Genomic DNA, 18146 nt, shown 5'->3' with positions numbered 1-18146 from the left:
CCCCCCCTAATATAGTAAACTGTCTGGCGTGTTGCATTATTTTCAGTGTTTAAAAGATCAATCTGTTCAGTTTTAATTATAATTTATTCCTTTACAATACAGATCCATTTTGATTAACTTCCAAATGGCTCGTGCCAATGGTCAAAATGGTTCTGTTCAGTGCATTTTGTAAACTAGGATGCTTCTTCAAACTCGTCCTTGAGATACATAAGTATGGGAAAATCTTTGTGCTTCTTAAAAATGTATTCTCATTCTCTTCAGTGTTTTGCGTTCAGTGCCTTTGATAAACTAGGATGCTTTTTCCAACTCGTCCTTCAGGAACTTGAGTGTGGAATATTTCTGTACTTCTCATAAATCTATTCCCATCCAAGAATGCAGAGAGTTCCTGAGGACAGAAAAAGATAATACAAATGATTGTAACAGTGAAGGAGCCATTAGTCATTAATCTTGAATTACAAAATGCAGAGTATCTAACCATCTCCAGAACATCAAAGAACACCAGGTGGGTTGGCAGCATTGACTTATAAGGAAATGAGGTCCTCAACCAATGATGAGGATCAGCGAAGAATCTCTCAGCTTCATCGACATAGCTCTTGTCTCCTGTGAGATCTGGTGGACATTCTAGGAAACGCATCTTCATCGGACAGTGGATGTGACTACAAAAATAATGTATATTGATTATTTACTGCACTGCCTCAGCTATAAGCTTGTCACAGTTCTTACTCATGCAAAAGGACCATTAGTAAATAAGCACCAAAAAATTGACCGCCTACCTGTAGAAAGGTGTAGAGTGACAGGGCATTAGAAAGAGGACTTCAGGCAGTGGAGGTGTTGAAGGATCGCTGTCGTCACACAGGGTCTGGAGGTGACCCATGACATCCAGTGTGCCTCGCTGGTGAAGCAGACCTGTGTACAGGGCTGGGACTAGGTTGGAGACCAATAAGGCGCATGCGGCAGGCCGTCTCCAGGTTCTCAGATTCACCAAAGCTATCCCTGCAATAAACGAGGACCCCGTGTCGTGTATAGGGTATGACTGTACGTTGCTAGTTACTTGCAGTCATTGGAATCTTTCAGGAAATTTTAGCACTCACCACAAAATACCATGCAGAAAGGCAAAACAGGGTAGATGAATCTGAACTCCTTGTGCGCAAGACAACTGTATTGAGAAGAAAAACGTGCAAATTCTGAAATTCCCTATGATTTGAATGGTCTAACAAATATGTTTTTGGTCCATAAATTACAGTAAGTGCACTTTACACAACACAGAAAGACAAAAGAAAAAGACCATACCTGTAAACCATTACTGTCCAGACTATTGTTATTAACATGATTCTGTATCTTTTTGAAGCCAGTGTGCATCCATACAGGAAGAAAGGAAGATGAGGGCCAATGACGACCACAAAACCCTGAGTAAAGTACCAGTGCCATGGATGAGAGCCATAGAACTCAGCCACGTTGTGAAAAACATTCAACTTAAGGAAATTGTACTGCACCAGGGTCCACTGCAAGAGAAAATGGTTTAAGGAACTTGTGTTAATTAACTCAGACATTACAGCTTGTGATTTATAATTACCTTTAATTTATTATTTTTTAAACAATGCTTTTCCTACCTTTCCATAGAAAATGCAGTCAATCAATGTCGAAATCCCAAGAGTTAAAGCCCTATATGAAGGAGAGGCTCATTCAATAATTGAAAAATACATTATATATGGCATGAAAACCTCACTCTGCAGCTGAGGCACAATGGTCTTTCTCAAATCAAAGCACTCACCCAATGGGAAGGCAAAGGTGAGTTATGAGTTTCAGCTTGTTATCTTCCTGCCAGAAGTGGAAAACCAACAGAGGAAGCCACACAATCAAGGCTGTTGGACGAACAATGACTGCCAAGGCAACCAGGATCAAATATTTTGTACTGCGAAAGAAAACAAGCAAAATCTGTTTTATACAGAATATTATTAATGGAGCGCCATTAAAAGGTATACTTTTTCTGAAGGTATTTTGTAACTTGCCGTGTAGTGGGAAATACTTATAGATGCACAGGAAGTGAAATTGTTTTATGTTTGAGTTGTGTAGAGGTGTAGGTCCAACCTGCTGTGTGTTTTAGAGCCAGGCAGAGGATAGTAATAGAGAGCCAGAGTTGTGAGTGTGGTCTCCATGGTGTTGGTCAGGGTCCTGGTGCAGCAGTACCATGTGAACCAAGAACAGAGCTGGCAGAGGTACTTGTAACAAAAAGAGAGAAAGAGGCTTTGTCACATGCCCACATTCCCCAGAATTGGAATAAGTGAAAAAGTTATGAGAAACAAAGTAGTCCATGTTGTTTTTACCGTCCATTTGGCAACGTCAGAATGCTCCAGTGATTGGATAAGACAGTAGAGTTTAATATCAGCCAATGCAGAAAGCAGTGCCTGCACAACTCGAGGTAGCCATACCTGCAGAATCCACAATATATACTGTACAGATTTTGACAATGGGGTCACATGCAATGCATTTCGCATCAGCACTATAAATTGCTGCAAAAGATGAAGATGTACTCAATATGACTTACCAAGAGTTGAACTGCGTCATAGGTGAAGAAGTGCAATATCTTATATATAGCTGCAAAAAAGAGAGGGTAGGAGAACCCTCTTATACCTGCTGTCCACTCCCACGTCAAATAGCCATAGGTGAAGTTATTAAGGATTTAGAAGAATACACAGACTTGTCCACAAAAAGGTTATTAGAAGGGTACCGCTTAAAGTTTTATGTGATTTTTTGTTGCAAGGATATTCAAAAACCATAAGATGAGCGATTTCGAGGGACTGCCAGTATTCATCTGGGACAAAGCTGGTCTGGACCAGGAAGCAGTTGATGAGACGAAATGCCACAGTGAAGACAGTGACATGGACCCCCAATACACCTGAGGAGAAGAATAAAAAACAAAAACATGTCAGATATCTCTCCACCAGTTAGGCTACCTGTGTTAGATGTGCATTTGGTAATTACATCCATTATCAACTAGTCATTTGAAAGACTCAAGCATTCTGAAACTGCAAGTACCATTGCATGCTCCTGGATCACCTGTTGCCTACTTCAATTTAATTTGTATTTATTTATTTAACTAGGCAAGTCAGTTAAGAACACGTTCTTATTTATGTTGATGTAGCTAGCTAAACTAGCTTTTGTCTTTCAAAATAAGCAATGTAAACTTTACTTCCATTCATACTTTTATCATCAACAGCAGTTTGACATTTGCTCAGTCTGCTGCTAGAAATATGATAGCTGCTATACCAAACAGGGCACATACCGTACCATTATCAAGAGGACATGTTTCTTCTTTACTATATAGTTGGGATTTTCGTTTCCTCAGTTTAACAGGCTCTGATTTGCTTCCAATATTTAAGCGTGCACGAATCTTTTCCATTACTTAGATAAACTATAAGCAAACCTAGGAAACTATAAACATATAATGTAGCTAATTCGAGCAGCACCAAAATTCACGTTAGTTCCGTGTTGTGCTCGTAGGTAGATGACGTCAGACGTTTCCTAGGAAAGTAAATGCGATTGTCAAGATATCATTATTGTGTTACATATCGGCGATGTAAAGTTATACAGCTTACAATGTTATCTGTACCACTTATAGAACATATAATTGATTTTATAAATTATTATATGCATTTTATGGTGATGAATCGTACAAGTCCCAAATCGCATTTTAAGTTTATTCTTGTCGTTTATCATGTCCCCTTTCATTCGCCGTAGATGTTCAACCTTTGTACTCAAACCAAATGTCGCTTTCTTTCCAACGTTAGTTGTTTAATTGTTGGAATTGCTAGACGTTTTGGTCTACACACACTTCATTAAAGATCGTGGTGAGTTATGTTAAAGCAAGAAAAAAATATGAAACCAATATAAGATTTGTGTGTCCTTTGTCTCTCACTAGCTAGCTATGGCTAACGACCCACGGTTTTGTCTAGAGGGGGATCCAGCTTTTGTGAAAATTGACTTTTTGTAGCAGGTTTGAATTTACACAGCAGGTTGGGATAACCAATTAGCATTCGTGTAAGTGTAGTAGCGCAGGATCTGGTTGAGTATGAGTGGAGAGTTCTGCAATGTCACATGTTACAAAGAATCTGACACCACAGGGACATAGAACAATTCATGTCATTATTATGTCATATGCTGTATCTAGCTGAGGTTCGCGTTTACATCACTAATACTGTATCATGCATACAATGTTTTACAAATGCTTACATTACCTTCTCTATATGTAGCAGCTTGGTAATGTCACATGTGATTTCAAATTTTGATTTAAAAAAATCTACAGCACAATTGAGCCCCATGAAGAAAGCTTTGTGTGCTTCATGTAAAAACTTAATGTACAACATCAGTTTGACAATACAAGGCAAAGCTTTTGGGTAATCTCTTCTATTCTTCCAGGATCAACGATGCAAGTGTAGGTGGGACTCCTGATGCAGAGAGAACATGTTTCGACGAAGGATACCCTTTGCACAGATAGCCTTTGCCACTGTGCTAGGAGTTGCTGGGGGAGTTTATATATATATATATAGACCCATGTTTGTGCCCCAGCACAATAACACTGTTCCAGAGACTTTGAGTCAAACTGAGGACAATTGGATGCCTGAGAGCCAAGGACAGTCTAGAGATGGCAACAATGTGCCTGAGAGTCCTGGACAGTATGAAGTCAATAGAACTGTGTAGGAGAATGTGGGACAGTCAGCGGCAGAAGTGGCCGTCAAGTAATAATTTTGGTTGATTTGTGGTTTGGTGTGTAAATTAGATATGTGAATTAAGTGTCAAATACAATCCCTTCGGCTACTGAAAGATCTCACAAATCCAGTAATGTCAGCAGGGTTGGGTAGGTTACTTTCTAAATGTAATACGTTAGTTACCTGTCCAATTGTAATCAGTAACATAACTTTTGGATTACCCAAACTCAGTAACATAATCTGATTCCATTCCGTTTAAGATTACTTTCCCCTTAAGAGGCATTAGAAGACAAAAATGTATGTTACCAATTGAACGACATCTATTGCAGGATAAATCAATGTTAAAGTTTACATAGCTGGCCATATATGGATGTAAAATTTTACTCTGGGTTGGTTATGTAGGCTTCTTCTAACCCATCGCTTTCTACTACATATAATACGATTAAATTATATCTTTACATTAAAAACCAAAGTCTATCAGAATTCCATTCATTCCAATAAATGTTATACCCCTTCATCTTCAAGAATAGGACTTGGAAGTATAAATTAGCCAAATTGTTTTACCTGAGCATGACCCCAAAACGAAGGACTTATTAGCCAGCCCTACTCTGTTGTTTATGATTTTGTCATCATGGAAAACTGATTGGGCTCATTGATTCGAGTTGAAAAAGAAAATCTGCGCTCCTAGAATGGCATACTTTGAGCACTACTGAAAGTGCTATTTTCATGGAAAAAATTAATGCCATATGCTGAATTTGCTATAGGCCTATTGTTTACGTTTTTGTTGGTGACACTATCTTGATAATATGCAGCAGTTTAAAGGACGAATCGACAGATGAAACAATAACAAAACAGTCGCCCCGCCTCTGTTTTGGTAAAAAGCTGAGAGATGGATCTGGAGAAATGTAACCACTCTCAGATTAATAGACAGAGCTATGGATGCACGGACTAACCATAAATAAAAATTATAGTTTAACCATGTTTATGTTATGAGGCTATACAGTGTTTGTTTACATTTACAATGTTTACAAACATTGGAGTAAACAAGCTTATATTTTGGGTTCTCATTGAGTGTGACAGTTAAACTAAGCTCATGAGACATTTATAAATGATATTCTTCAAGAATCAATGGAGATATGTGTGTATATAAGTCCAAAAATGGATGTAGCAACTACAGATTGCCCCTTTTAAGTCTATCAAAAGTGTGCGAGCTTGAGCATGTGTCCATTAGGCCTATGATTATTTATTTTTTATCAGCATGAATTAGATTGAGCAATAAAAACAAACACTTTTAGTCCATAGGCTTGGATCCGCACTATGCAGCTTTCGCAAAAGTGCATTTTTCACTGGCTGTCCACTGGTTTCAAAAACAATGATTGATAGGCAACTTCTTGAATTCCACTATTATTGGGTTCAAATGCACATTTAGATTTGTTTACAACTATCCACAACAACCACAATATGTAAGGCGCAAATAGCTAAATGAGAGAGCAGCAGTGTGATTCACATCAATGTGCTATGTAGATATCAATAAAAGGTGATATCCGTATCGCCGTAGACTACACCACTGCTGTCATCCTTACCGCCAAGTGTTTATTCAAATTGGATCATATTTGAATGCCGACAGCAGTCGCACCTTTGGGAGACATAGTTTGGACTGTAGCCTACAAAAGCCTATTCCTGCTCTTTCCCCGCGATCCATGAAACACATTTGGTGTGTCATCATAGTGGTCTCTGACTTGTGGTCAGATTCGCTCAGGTGGAACAAACTTACATTTGTAACGGATTACTTGTCATTTGTTAGGCTTCGATCACAAAGACAGCTTCATTGCATTTTGGTACACCAGAATTACATCATTATTTTTCAAGGAAACGGTGCGTTTGGCATGCAGCGTTACAGAGGTAGTTGCAGTGCATTCGGGATGGTGCATATGTAACGGATGTGAAATGGCTAGCTAGTTAGCGGGTACGCGCTAGTAGCATTTCAATCAGTTACGTCACTTGCTCTGAGACATTAAGTAGGGTTGCCCCTTGCTCTGCAAGGGCCGCGGCTTTTGTGGAGCGATGGGTAACGACGCTTCGTGGGCGACCGTTGTTGATGTGTGCAGAAGTTCCCTGGTTCGCGCCCGTGTCGGCGTCAAACTGTATGTGTAAACGGCTTGACAGAAATGGTAGCAGAAGGTGAATGTTTAATTGTTGTTGTTCCATGTGATGCTGCTTACTATTTTGGGAATGACCTGTTGGTGTGTTCGAAGTGACACACAGGGTTGGGGAGTAATGCTTAGAACACACCGACAGGTCATTCCCAAAATAGTATGCAGCATCATCAGGATATGTATGCAACAAAAGTTCAACATTCACCTTCTGCTACAATTTCTGTCAAGCTTTTGACGTATACGTTAGATAAATCCAACGTATGCACTGCAACCGCCTCTGCAACGCAATGCTGCAAGGCAAACGCAGCGTTTCATTGGAAAATAATGTAATTCTGGTGTACCGAAATGCATGACACTGTGGGTGTGATCGAAGCGTAGTTCCAAAAGAATACTCCTGCGCGGGAAGGGTCGTTTTCCGTTCGGAACTCCCACTGAGGTCTATTACCGTTTGGCGAGAGAGAGAGGGAGGGGCTGGCTCACTGCAACTGGACGGGAAGTGATGTTACATTGATTGTGAAGAGGGTTAATGCAACAAATGGATCGAAAGGATTTAGTAAACTCAATTTAGTGAGTTTTTTTGTTTGTTAATCAACCAATTGTCATCGCTTTTGAGAGGGCGCTTCTACACGAAACACCAATAAGAAAGTGACGCACATACACTGGTAAGTTGAATTTCTCGAAATAAAGTTAGCGTAATAAATGTGTCTCGGCATATGGAGCTGTTTAGCGGACTTGTTTCTATCGACAGCTATAACTGCAACATGTTAAAAAAAAATTCAGGACGGGGTTACTTTATCGTATAACGACCACCTGCGTTTCCACTGAGCTGAGGCTGCAGTGAAACGAAGTTATTTCCTGCTCACATTTACTAGGCCTACTTGAAGCCAAGGCTACTGAAAGTGCAATGACATTTTTGTTTTGTTTTTACATAATGCGATGTGTCCGCTTTTATAGTTGTCTTGAAGTGAACTCTTAAATTGGATACACATACGTTGTAACACAGGATAGGCTACGTGTAGCCTGTACTTAATATTGTAGGAATGCTACACGTTCATTGGGAATTGAAGTAACAGTTTCCTGTCAAATTTCCCTGGTCACATTATTTTTAACCTTATACGCAGTGGGCTAAATCAGGGTCACAGTGTTTCTTGGTAGTCTTAAACGAATCTACTTTTAAACAAATTAGTACACCTCACACACATGGTTATGGGCTTGCAAAAAATAAGAGACTTGTACCATGTCAGATAAAGAGTTAAAATGTTGAGTTTGCTTCCCAATTTTATACTTTATATACATCACAGAAGACTGATATATAAAGACTGGTAACAAAACCGTCTGACATAGAAACAATCGGATTTTGGTGTTAATTGTTTAAACATGTTTATTAATTATGAAAACTATTAATAACATTCCACCCATGAGGCAACTTGACTGTAGGAAATGTTTATAAGCAAGCATTCTGAGTGAGAAGGGTAAGACTTATCTCCTGGTGGTACACGTGGCTCTCTACGGTATCTTGTTGTGTATCAATTGAATTATGTATTTGATCACAGTTTGAGAGCGCAATACCATTTGGAATAGTAGGCTTATATAACCTACACAGGTCTATGCCAATTTGAACTAGCAAATAGTTTTTCTCATAACAATATATAAAAACAAGGTGACGTCATCAGATTTGAACGTAGCACACCTTACAATATTTAATAGTTTTCCCTCGCTCTTTGTTCAAGTGTTATGGGACCTCGTAAATACAACCCTTGTATTGGCTACATTTATCTAGGTTTATCTATCCATAAACCTGCATCCATTTGGCTGGTGAAACATCACAAGGTGTCTACCTCACTAACTTGGTATGGTATCTTAGTGATACCAGTCTGGCATTTTGTCTGGAGACATGCCATGCAGAAAAAACATCAGCTCAGACCAAACTAAAAATGGAAACGTTTTTAATTAGGTGTATGTCTTTGTGTTAATTCATTTTTATTTTCTCAAGGTTTAAACACATTCTGGACATGATAAACCAATTTATTCCAAATTAACTTTTAGATTGTCTTTAGTTTACTTTACATCTGTCAGCTATTCAAAGATAGATGTCCGTCTAGTCTGAGATTTGAGCAATTGAGCTTGTGAACAAACTGGGCGATATGGTTATTAAACAGGGTCAATGATGGAGTAAAACATGACCAGTCACGACAACCACATGATGACCAACTGAGTGGGGGGTTATTAGATGTTGTTTTATGTTTCTGGTAGGGTTTGTGTCAGCTAATCAATTGTTTTCTTCTTACGCGTGTCCGCGCCTGTGTGTGTGTGCACGCAGGTATGTATGTTGTCTGAAATGTTTCTAATGATAACCGCAAACATAATCAAATTATATTTTTGGTCCTATTTCACACATGTACAAGTGTGTGTTTAAATATCCCAACTCCACCTGAGACACCCTTGGAGAGTGGGGTCATGGCCAGGGTCACCATTGTCCAACGCCCCTGGAACAATAAGGCTTAAATGTCTTCAAACTAGCAACCTTTTGGTTACTGGACCAACGCTCTAAACCACTAGGCTACCCGCCACCCATAATAATCTGTAAACCATTTCTCATCATCAGAATAATGTCTCTTCACTTACAGATATATAAAACATATTCATACTCAGAATGTTACAAAATAGTGCTTCCAGCCCTGAACATGATGAAACCTGATGATATTTCAGATGCATATTGGCAAGTCATTCTGTCAAGACATATCTGAGATGAGTGCTGTAGTATTGTGGTGCTGCAACACCCTTCATCTTGTGCAGTTTAAGTTCATGTCATCTGCATATCCGCCTCCTCCTTCGAGGAGTTCGCCATTATTGTTGGCCAACTGCCCAGGGTGGGTACTTAAGCTCTACTGCTCTGAGAATGTCTGAAAGGCTTTGTTCTGCTTGCTGGCACAATCTGATTTGCCCTTCCTCCAACTAGTGTGAAATTCACACCACCAGAGAACAGGGCTTTGCCTTAAGCCTCCTCTTTTAATCACTTTCACTTAAAGTTTAGGTTTGAAAGTAAACCTACAATAACAACTTTGAAACACCTTTTGGGACGAGGACTTTAGCTGATCCTTGTTTGAGTACGAGCTCAGTTTGGATCTTCTGTTTTAGAAATGGGCAGGGGCAGCGATGTGAGTCAAATAATTTGTGAAGCATGAACAAATTCATGAACAAATGTGTAGGGATTCTGACTGAATGTTTACCTGATATCAGTGACAGGCAGTGAGGTAGAACTAGCCAGTCAGTGCATAGCTATGATTTCACTCAAAAATAAGTGCAGGAGGCCTACTCAAGATGCTCTCATGTCTAACTTGCAAGATTGTATTTCACACCTTAAAATATTTCATACTTCAGTCACTATAGTGGGCTTCCTCAAACAACCTTATTTTGCTGCTCGTCTGCAACACATGTAATCACAGCCATTCAGGCTTCCTTGTAGAAGCTGTGATCAGATTAGTCTCATGTCATTTCATAAAATGTTTATTTGTATTTCTTTTTTAAACCACTTTCTTTGTCCTATGCTACATATTTTACCAAGCCTACTACTTGTTATCCCACTATTAAAAAAAAAAAACTCAGTAAAAAATGAATTTAGCATAATTAGATATAAATATGTAATTTAGGCTGTTCTTGTTCATTCTCTACAGGCTGTAGCTTAGCGAAGGATAGGCAGTTCAATGATACAGTGCCTAGTGAAAGTCTACACATCCCTTGCACAGTCTTCACATTTTGCGTCCTTAAAATTAAAGGAATTAAATTAGATTTTGTCCCCTACTGATCTACACAATCTTTTCCACATTTTTAAAGTAAATACAAACGATTAAACATTTTCCTAATTGTAAAAAATATGTATTGATTGCGTATGTCTTCACACACCAGAGTTAATGCTTGGCGGAAGTCCCTTTGGCAGCCGTTACAGCTGTGAATGAGATTCTACCAACTTTACCCAACTCTTATGGCAACATACAGGTAACTGCCAAAGTAATGAAAACACTTGCGTAAATAAGGGATACAAAGTATTGAAAGCAGGTGATTCCACACAGGTGTGGTTCCTGAGATAATTAAGCAATTAACATCCCATCATGCTTACGATTGTGTATAAAAATGCTGGGCATGCCATTTTCTTGGCTACCATGACCATGTCCCCATGATTTTTATTGAGTTGGTACAGTTATAATTTTTCTTTCACTTTGAGAATGTGGAGTAGGTTGTCTAGACCGGTAAGATGTTTTAAACATTTGTTATTCCTTCTTAGATTTTTTTTTTTTAAAGCAGCTAATTGTGAAGACAGTGCAAGACAGTGCAAGGGGTCTGTAGACTTTCACTAGGGACTGTAAGTCTTTGGCCTACATGATTAACATCCTCTGTAGCAGCCTGCTTTCACATTAACTTTTGCAGTTAATCTGATTACCATTGGGGGCGACTGGTGCCGCCTCAGTGATCCTAACTTATGAAAGAGCAGGGCTGCCCACAAGCCTGGGGGCCTGTTTCTCTGGGGAAAGCCTCTGTAAATGTGTCCCTGCTGGTCAGATGGTGTAACCCTTATACCAGCATGAACTGCCTGGCGACCAAGAGATTTGAGACATCTAATTTACTTGTACAATAACACAGTTGACTGTCTTTTTTGCTTGACGAGGTCAATCGATTAGTGTGTGCAGGTAGTACTGTGCAGTTGTGGGGTGAACCTAATAAGTCGGTCCATATACAAGCCTTTAGAATGTAAGCCTGCCTATTCCATTTCCCACTGGGGAACAGCTCAGAGAGGCTGAAGATGGGGTGCTGCTAGTCCAGTCACAGTGTGTTCATCACAGAACTTGATTTTGTTCCAGACTTTAAACAGCTTATTGCTCAGGAGGAGAGTTTTAATGCTGGACAGAGTGAAATAATTCCTTTTCATACCTTGGTCATATGATGGACTCTGCTTTCAGTGGGAATCACATCCAGCTTGTTCCCTTGAATATAATTTGATGGATATCTGTATTCAGCTCATCTTGTGTCCACCACATTCTTTCTCATTCACAGGCCTCAACTTTCTAGCTATGATATAATAACTCTGTAGTAATGCATAGCTTTATGTAATACATATTTTGTATCTATAAAAAACACATTGATTAATTCTGATTTATTTACATAAACTATTTATGGACCAGGACCAATCATGCCAGTGAAAATTCCAGATCCCTAGACAACGCTCAATACAATTTGAACAAAATTTTGTCAACTCTATGGAAGAACTTGTTTTTCTTGTGAATTTTTACAGGCCGTTGATCAATTGCGTAATTCTTAGTCTTATTTGCCTAATTACCCCCAATTAATCCTCTCGTGTAGAGTTTCAATCTGTAACAGTTGCCCCAAATAGGAGATTATCCACTTTTACCAAGCAAACAGGTAAAAGTTCACTGCGGATGGGGTTATAGCAGGATCTAAGTTTGAGTATTTCCTTGCTGAACATGCGTGGAGGCAAATGTAGTTTTCTTTCACATAAAACATTTGTGTTTCCTGTTACTATGTCAGCATACTTACATGACCATGAGAGCTGTAGGCTAGACTCTCCAGACAGACAGAGAGGTGTGTCTGTCTCCAACATGGCTCTAAAACTTTTGTCCTCGGGTCAACTATTTCGCAGGCACTCTACCCTGGTAGCGTAAGGCACTGGGAACCAAAATCATGGGCATTAATATGGAGTTGACCCCCCCCTTGCTGTTAAAACAGCCTCCACTCTTCTGGGAAGGCTTTCCACTAGATGTTGGAACGTTGCTGCAGGGACTTGCTTCCATTCAGCCACAAGAGCATTAGTGAGGTCAGGCACTGATGTTGGGCGATTAGGCCTGGCTCAGTCGACGTTCCAATTCATCCCAATGGGGTTTAGGTCGCGGCTCTGTGCAGGCCAGTCAAGTTCTTCCACACACGATCTCGACAAACCATTTCTGTATGGACCTCGCTTTGTACACGAGGGCATTGTCATACTAAAATAGGAAGAGCCTTACCCAAACTGTTGGCACAAAGTTGGAACCACAGAATCGTCTAGAATGTCATCGTAAGCTGTAGCGTTAAGATTTCCCTTCACTGGAACTAAGGGGCATAGCCCAAACCATGAAAAACAACCCCAGACCATTATTCCTCCGCCACCAAACTTTACAATTGGACCAATGCATTGGGGCAGGTAGCGTTCCCCTGGCATCCGCCAAACCCGTATTCGTCCGACGGACTGCCAGATGGTGAAGCTTGATTCATCACTCCAGAGAATGTGTTTCTACTGCTCCAGAGTCCAATGGCGGCGAGCTGTACACCACTCCAGCCGACGCTTGGCATTGCGCATGGTGATCTTAGGCTTGTGTGCGGCTGCTCGGCCATGGAAACCCATTTCATGAAGCTCCCGACGTTGCTTCCAGAGACAGTTTGGAACTCGGTAATGAGTGTTGCAAGGACAGACTATTTTTACGGTCCAGTTCTTTGAGCTTGTGTGCCCTACCACTTCGCACCTGAGTCATTGTTGCTCCTAGGTGTTTCCACTTCACAATAACAGCACTTACAGTTGACCGTGCAGCTATAGCAGGGCAGAAATTTGATGAACTGACTTGTTGGAAAGGTGGCATCCTATGACGGGTTCATGTTGAAAGTCACTGAGCTCTTCAGTAAGACCATTCTACTGCCAATGTTTGTTTATGGAGATTGCATGGCTGTGTGCTCGATTTTATACACCTGTCAGCAACGGGTGTGGCTGAAATGGCTGTATCCACTATTTGAAGGGGTGTCCACATACTTTTGTATGTAGTGTAGTTTACAAATTATTATCTACAGTCTCGGTTGTGCACAGTTTTTACATTGCTTTCTTCAATGTTTGGTGTTGTCTGGTTTTCAGGTCTGAAATAAGCACTCACGATGTCTGATGGGGACTATGATTACCTCATCAAATTCCTAGCCCTTGGTGATTCTGGAGTGGGGAAAACCAGCTTTCTGTACCAGTACACAGACAAAAAGTTTAACTCCAAATTCATCACTACAGTGGGCATTGATTTCAGAGAAAAACGAGTGGTAAGTTGATTGCCCTAGTCATACAATTTGTCGTGTGTGTGTGAGGAAACCATACATTTTATTATTCACATACAGGTACTCCCCTACCACCTGTAATGACTAATTAGTATGCTGCTTTGTTGAAAGAGTTAACATTTGAAATAGTAAATTATTCCATTCCATGTGAAAGTTTTTGTAGTGCAGGTTTACTGTTGACCATGGAAAGTAAGTAGTAACTTTAAAAGCATTACTCCTCAGTGCAAAAGAGAGCGTGGTAGAACTCTGTTTTTTTTTAGGAATCTGAGGAACTCCCAGACCAGGAAAAGATGACTAATATCACTTGAGTTCAGCAGCACCCTCCTAGAAAATAAACACTTCACACCACATAACTAAACACCAGGGTCATTTAAGCATAATCACTCATGCTGTGTATATTGTAGAGATTATCAGGGCAAACATTTTCCATCTAAATGTTTAGGTTCACTTTGGGTTGCAAGATAGTATATGTAGGATGACCAATAGGAAAGTATATTTTTAGGGCCTCACAGCCAGAGTGACCTCACACTGCTTTATATGGGTATAATAACTCTCTCTGTCTGACAGGTATACAAATCAAATGGTCCAGAAGGGGCAGCAGGCAGAGGACAGAGGATTCATGTTCAGCTGTGGGACACGGCGGGGCAGGAGAGGTAAGCCAATCCAAAACTCATCTCCCACTGACACGCTTGCTCAAGCCTTCACTGGTTCTCAGGTAGTTGTTGGCAGCTTTCAAATGCTTACTTTCTCCAAGCTGAATTAAACTCTGTACAAGGTGTTTTTTCTTGTGTGGTGTCAGATTTCGGAGTTTGACAACAGCTTTCTTCCGAGATGCGATGGGCTTCCTCCTCCTCTTTGACCTCACCAATGAGCAGAGTTTCCTTAATGTCAGAAATTGGATGAGTAAGTATTCTGTGGTTGTCAGAATCTACATGCACAATCTCATGTTGACTTCCAAAGAAATGTGCAGTGTCTTAACCACTATCTTTCAATCACGACTGGTGGGCTGACGACGGGCTTATTCTCTTTTTCAGGTCAATTACAGATGCATGCTTACTGCGAGAATCCAGATGTTGTTCTCTGTGGCAACAAGTGTGACCTGCAGGAGCAGAGGGCAGTCCGTGAAGATGAGGCCCGTGAGTTGGCAGAGAAGTATGGGTATGTGTCCCTTACCTATGACTAACCCGCCCTGAAACATTTGCCAAGAAGGCAGTGGCTGATGTGTGTTTACTCAAGGCTGTGCAGGGGAATCTCGAACGATACTAAACGTTAGGCTAGGTTGGTCCTTCTGGAAAGGCAAATATTTACACACATATAAAGTATCCTGCTTGTGGCCTGAAATTACACATTTAATGAATATAAAGGGATTAGATATTGACCTATGTTTTACTAAAACTAACAAATGCACCATATTTGGGGTCTAACACCATGCAGTAAGAGACTATGGGCTCTTTTAACAAGCCTAACGCAATAGTAAATATAAGTGCTGGCGGTAGGTCGAGGGGTGTGTCAGTAATATTTTTGCTATTCTCACAGCCGTTATTATGAGCGCAATAGCTGAAGGTGGTGCGAAATGGCTGTTTTTTTAATGAATAAACAAGTTGTAGGTGGGAAGAGGACTTGACCACTCACTGGCCAATCAAGGTTGCATGTGTTAGTCGCAAGGTCTGTAGGTTATTGAAGGTCTTTGCATTGTCATTAACTCCAATTTGGCTGGGGGCACGGAATATTCTGTCCTAGACCATTGTAGATTGATAATACAGTTTATTCAATAGCATAGGCTAGAGTAACAAGTGATAACAAGAGTAAAACAAAAACATCCAGTGTTTGCTCTGGAGTGTTGACAGTCAACATTGTTATAATTGGCTTCAATCAGTATAGGCCTTCTAGATATCATACTTAAAAAATTGTCTACCTTAAATTGTATTGTTTGTGTGAGGCACATTCTCAATAAGAAAGATACAGCCTAGGTCTACCGTTGATACTGCATAATACGACTGAATCGTTTAAATACATTTGGAGGAGTGTCTTTTTTTAAAGTAAGAGCAAATCAATACAAAAAGTATATGGGGAACACTAAAAAAAGCACGTATCTCTTGTTCCATGTGCATATGGGCACTGTGTGTCACTGCTGGATAGGCTGCGCTTCCGGTGTCAAAATCCATGCCGTATCCAACCGCATTAGCTACGGCCAGCTTTTGGTTGGTCTTAAATATCTCCACCAGTGCATACTGAAATTGGCACTTTGGCGCATGTTTTTAAGGACACAACTTGGATATTGCCACCCCTCTGACCTCATCGCAAGCGAGCTCATACGACAGGTAAATTACCAATCCTGGCACTAGGGTTTGAAAATAGAACAGCTCCGGCTTTAACAGGTCTAAATTGCAAACGAGCGTGCGTTTTGAAAATTGCACGAGCTTAAGGCCAGCCGAAAATAGAGCCCCCAGTGCTTAGAGTTATGTTCAAAAGCTGTTATGGTGAGCTGAATGGCCATCTTGTGCGCGGAAAATATCTAAGTGACAACATATTTAAAGTTTTAGGATGGATAATCAGATTTACATAGCCCAGTAATAATGTTATTGCTGAATATTATACAGATAGCCATCTGAATCTCCTAACTCAACAGTAGTCTGAAGTCTCTCTTCCAGACGCACGTCATATTGAGATGTCATGGTTGTTAGTGTTCATATTTTTTAACGTTATGTGAACCGATGGCTCCACCAGTCTGAAATCCAATGTGTTTTTTTAGAGAGCCACGATCCTCTACTATTTCAAAGATGCATCTTCCACTGCTATAGCACAAGTGCATGTTTCATGACGAAAAACAAAGGACACCCAAACAATTAATTTTTTTCAACCTTGATTTCTTTTCAACTGCTGAGAACTATATTCTGTCTTAGTGTAAAGCTTTCAGTTAGATCTAAACTTATTCAGGTTGTAGGTAGATAGTTTGTCTCATTCAGAGACGTATCAGTCGATGTTGATCTTATAATGTGTTGCTCTCCTTTCTATGCAGAATCCCTTACTTTGAGACAAGTGCAGCTAACGGGCAGTTTGTTAGCCAGGCTGTGGATGTCCTGCTGGACCTCATCATGAAGAGGATGGAGCGCTGCGTGGACAAGTCCTGGATCCCTGATGGAACCGTGCGATCCAACGGACACAGTGGTCACACAGACATCACAGAGCCCAAGACCCAGGAGAAGGGCAAATGTGCTTGTTAGGGTACACATACAGATAATGGTTGCACCTTCAGTGATGTTTTGGTAGGACTGGGCTATATGGCATGTGATGAAAGGCATGTAACATTTGTAAATCAAAGGTACCATAGGAAGTTTTGTCAAGATGGGGGGGGGGGGGGTGTGTATGACGTGCAAAGCTGAAAGTAACCACCAACCCCTGCCAAATGTACCAGAGCATTATTATGTTTTGTTAATTTGATTATGCCATTTGGAGTGGTGCCTCTCCATTCACGTGTCAATTTAAGTGCCTTTATGTTTTCATTTCAGATAATATTATATGTATTTTAAATTGTAAAACATAAAAGTGTATTGTAACTATTTTCTAAGATCCAGTAGAAAAGTGAGAAGCCACTGAAAGTTGTATTAGTTGAGAACACTTCCCTGTGTATTAAAGGAAACCCATCCTTATTACATTGAACTTTTTGACACAGGATATTTTTGTCACAATGCACTTCCATTTATTCTTGTACAATGTAAAAGTCCTGAGCACATGCAATCTGTAGTGAATAGAGTGATTTATGGTGTAGGCCTGCTCTGTAGTATCTGAGTAGCGGAGTCATTTGGGGTCTTTCTTTTTATCACGATGTCGGGATCTTGGGGCTATCAGAAATGTTTGAGGTTCCACGTAAATCAATGCTGATTTTGTTAACTCATATCATACAATGTGCATTAAATCTGCTGTATTCTGTCAAACACTGTTTTTATGTCAAATATGTAAACCATATCCTTTATTCCAGAAAATAAATATATTTTATTATTTATTAAAGGTCTGTCTCAGTTGTCACCTTGGCTACCTCTGAAACGACATTATTTAGTGTCAATCTTGTTCTCGTCAATATGTAACGTAACGAAAATATTTTTACAAACAAAATCTGCATTTTCCAAGCAATAAATTAAGTTTAGAAACTTCTCTAGTTACACACTAGGGGGCAGTTTGTAACGATAAAAACATGAAAATATATTTA

The 18146-nt window shown here is 40.0% G+C and overlaps 2 protein-coding genes and 1 long non-coding RNA gene across 4 annotated transcripts; 2 read left to right on the top strand and 1 right to left on the bottom strand.

Moving 5' to 3' along the window:
• Positions 1-65: 65 nt before the first annotated feature.
• pigb (phosphatidylinositol glycan anchor biosynthesis, class B) lies at positions 66-3501 on the bottom strand. The gene is made up of 12 exons (XM_055921047.1): positions 3289-3501; positions 2767-2896; positions 2546-2663; positions 2325-2429; positions 2089-2219; positions 1772-1912; positions 1611-1662; positions 1291-1502; positions 1092-1156; positions 774-993; positions 476-656; positions 66-385 (listed from the first exon to the last, which is right to left on the bottom strand). Exons 1-12 carry the CDS (start codon positions 3398-3400, stop codon positions 272-274), a joined length of 1581 nt encoding a protein of 526 aa, XP_055777022.1. The 5' UTR covers positions 3401-3501; the 3' UTR covers positions 66-271.
• Positions 3502-3575: 74 nt separating this feature from the next.
• Positions 3576-5682, top strand: LOC129854239 (uncharacterized). Its single transcript, XR_008759285.1, has 2 exons — positions 3576-3848; positions 4417-5682. It is a non-coding gene; the product is annotated as an uncharacterized LOC129854239 (long non-coding RNA).
• A 1429-nt stretch (positions 5683-7111) lies between these two features.
• On the top strand, positions 7112-17947 carry LOC129854238 (ras-related protein Rab-27A). 2 transcript variants are annotated; one of them, XM_055921049.1, is made up of 6 exons: positions 7112-7524; positions 13752-13924; positions 14507-14592; positions 14715-14842; positions 14974-15097; positions 16959-17947. In XM_055921049.1, the coding sequence occupies exons 2-6, from the start codon at positions 13772-13774 to the stop codon at positions 17161-17163; spliced, it is 696 nt and encodes a 231-aa protein (XP_055777024.1). In that variant the 5' UTR covers positions 7112-7524; positions 13752-13771; the 3' UTR covers positions 17164-17947. The 2 variants fall into 2 exon arrangements, with proteins under 2 accessions (XP_055777024.1, XP_055777025.1); XM_055921050.1 differs by having other exon boundaries at positions 7121-7524; positions 14739-14842.
• The last annotated feature ends 199 nt before the right edge of the window (positions 17948-18146 follow it).

This window comes from Salvelinus fontinalis, chromosome 4 (assembly GCF_029448725.1).
Source record: "Salvelinus fontinalis isolate EN_2023a chromosome 4, ASM2944872v1, whole genome shotgun sequence".
NCBI classification, from domain to species: domain Eukaryota; kingdom Metazoa; phylum Chordata; class Actinopteri; order Salmoniformes; family Salmonidae; genus Salvelinus; species Salvelinus fontinalis.
This window is presented reverse-complemented; position numbering and strand designations above follow the sequence as displayed.

What these genes read in the sequence shown, in the direction of transcription:
- pigb (XM_055921047.1), bottom strand. Translation starts at nt 3,400, where the DNA reads ATGGAAAAGATTCGTGCACGCTTAAATATTGGAAGCAAATCAGAGCCT. An exon ending in AACATGTCCTCTTGATAATG is followed by an intron (nt 2,897 to 3,288) that starts GTACGGTATGTG and finishes TCTTCTCCTCAG; the next exon opens with GTGTATTGGGGGTCCATGTC. An exon ending in ACTGCATTTTCTATGGAAAG is followed by an intron (nt 1,503 to 1,610) that starts GTAGGAAAAGCA and finishes TTTCTCTTGCAG; the next exon opens with TGGACCCTGGTGCAGTACAA.
- LOC129854238 (XM_055921049.1), top strand. Translation starts at nt 13,772, where the DNA reads ATGTCTGATGGGGACTATGATTACCTCATCAAATTCCTAGCCCTTGGT. An exon ending in GACACGGCGGGGCAGGAGAG is followed by an intron (nt 14,593 to 14,714) that starts GTAAGCCAATCC and finishes ACTCTGTACAAG; the next exon opens with GTGTTTTTTCTTGTGTGGTG. An exon ending in TAATGTCAGAAATTGGATGA is followed by an intron (nt 14,843 to 14,973) that starts GTAAGTATTCTG and finishes TCTCTTTTTCAG; the next exon opens with GTCAATTACAGATGCATGCT.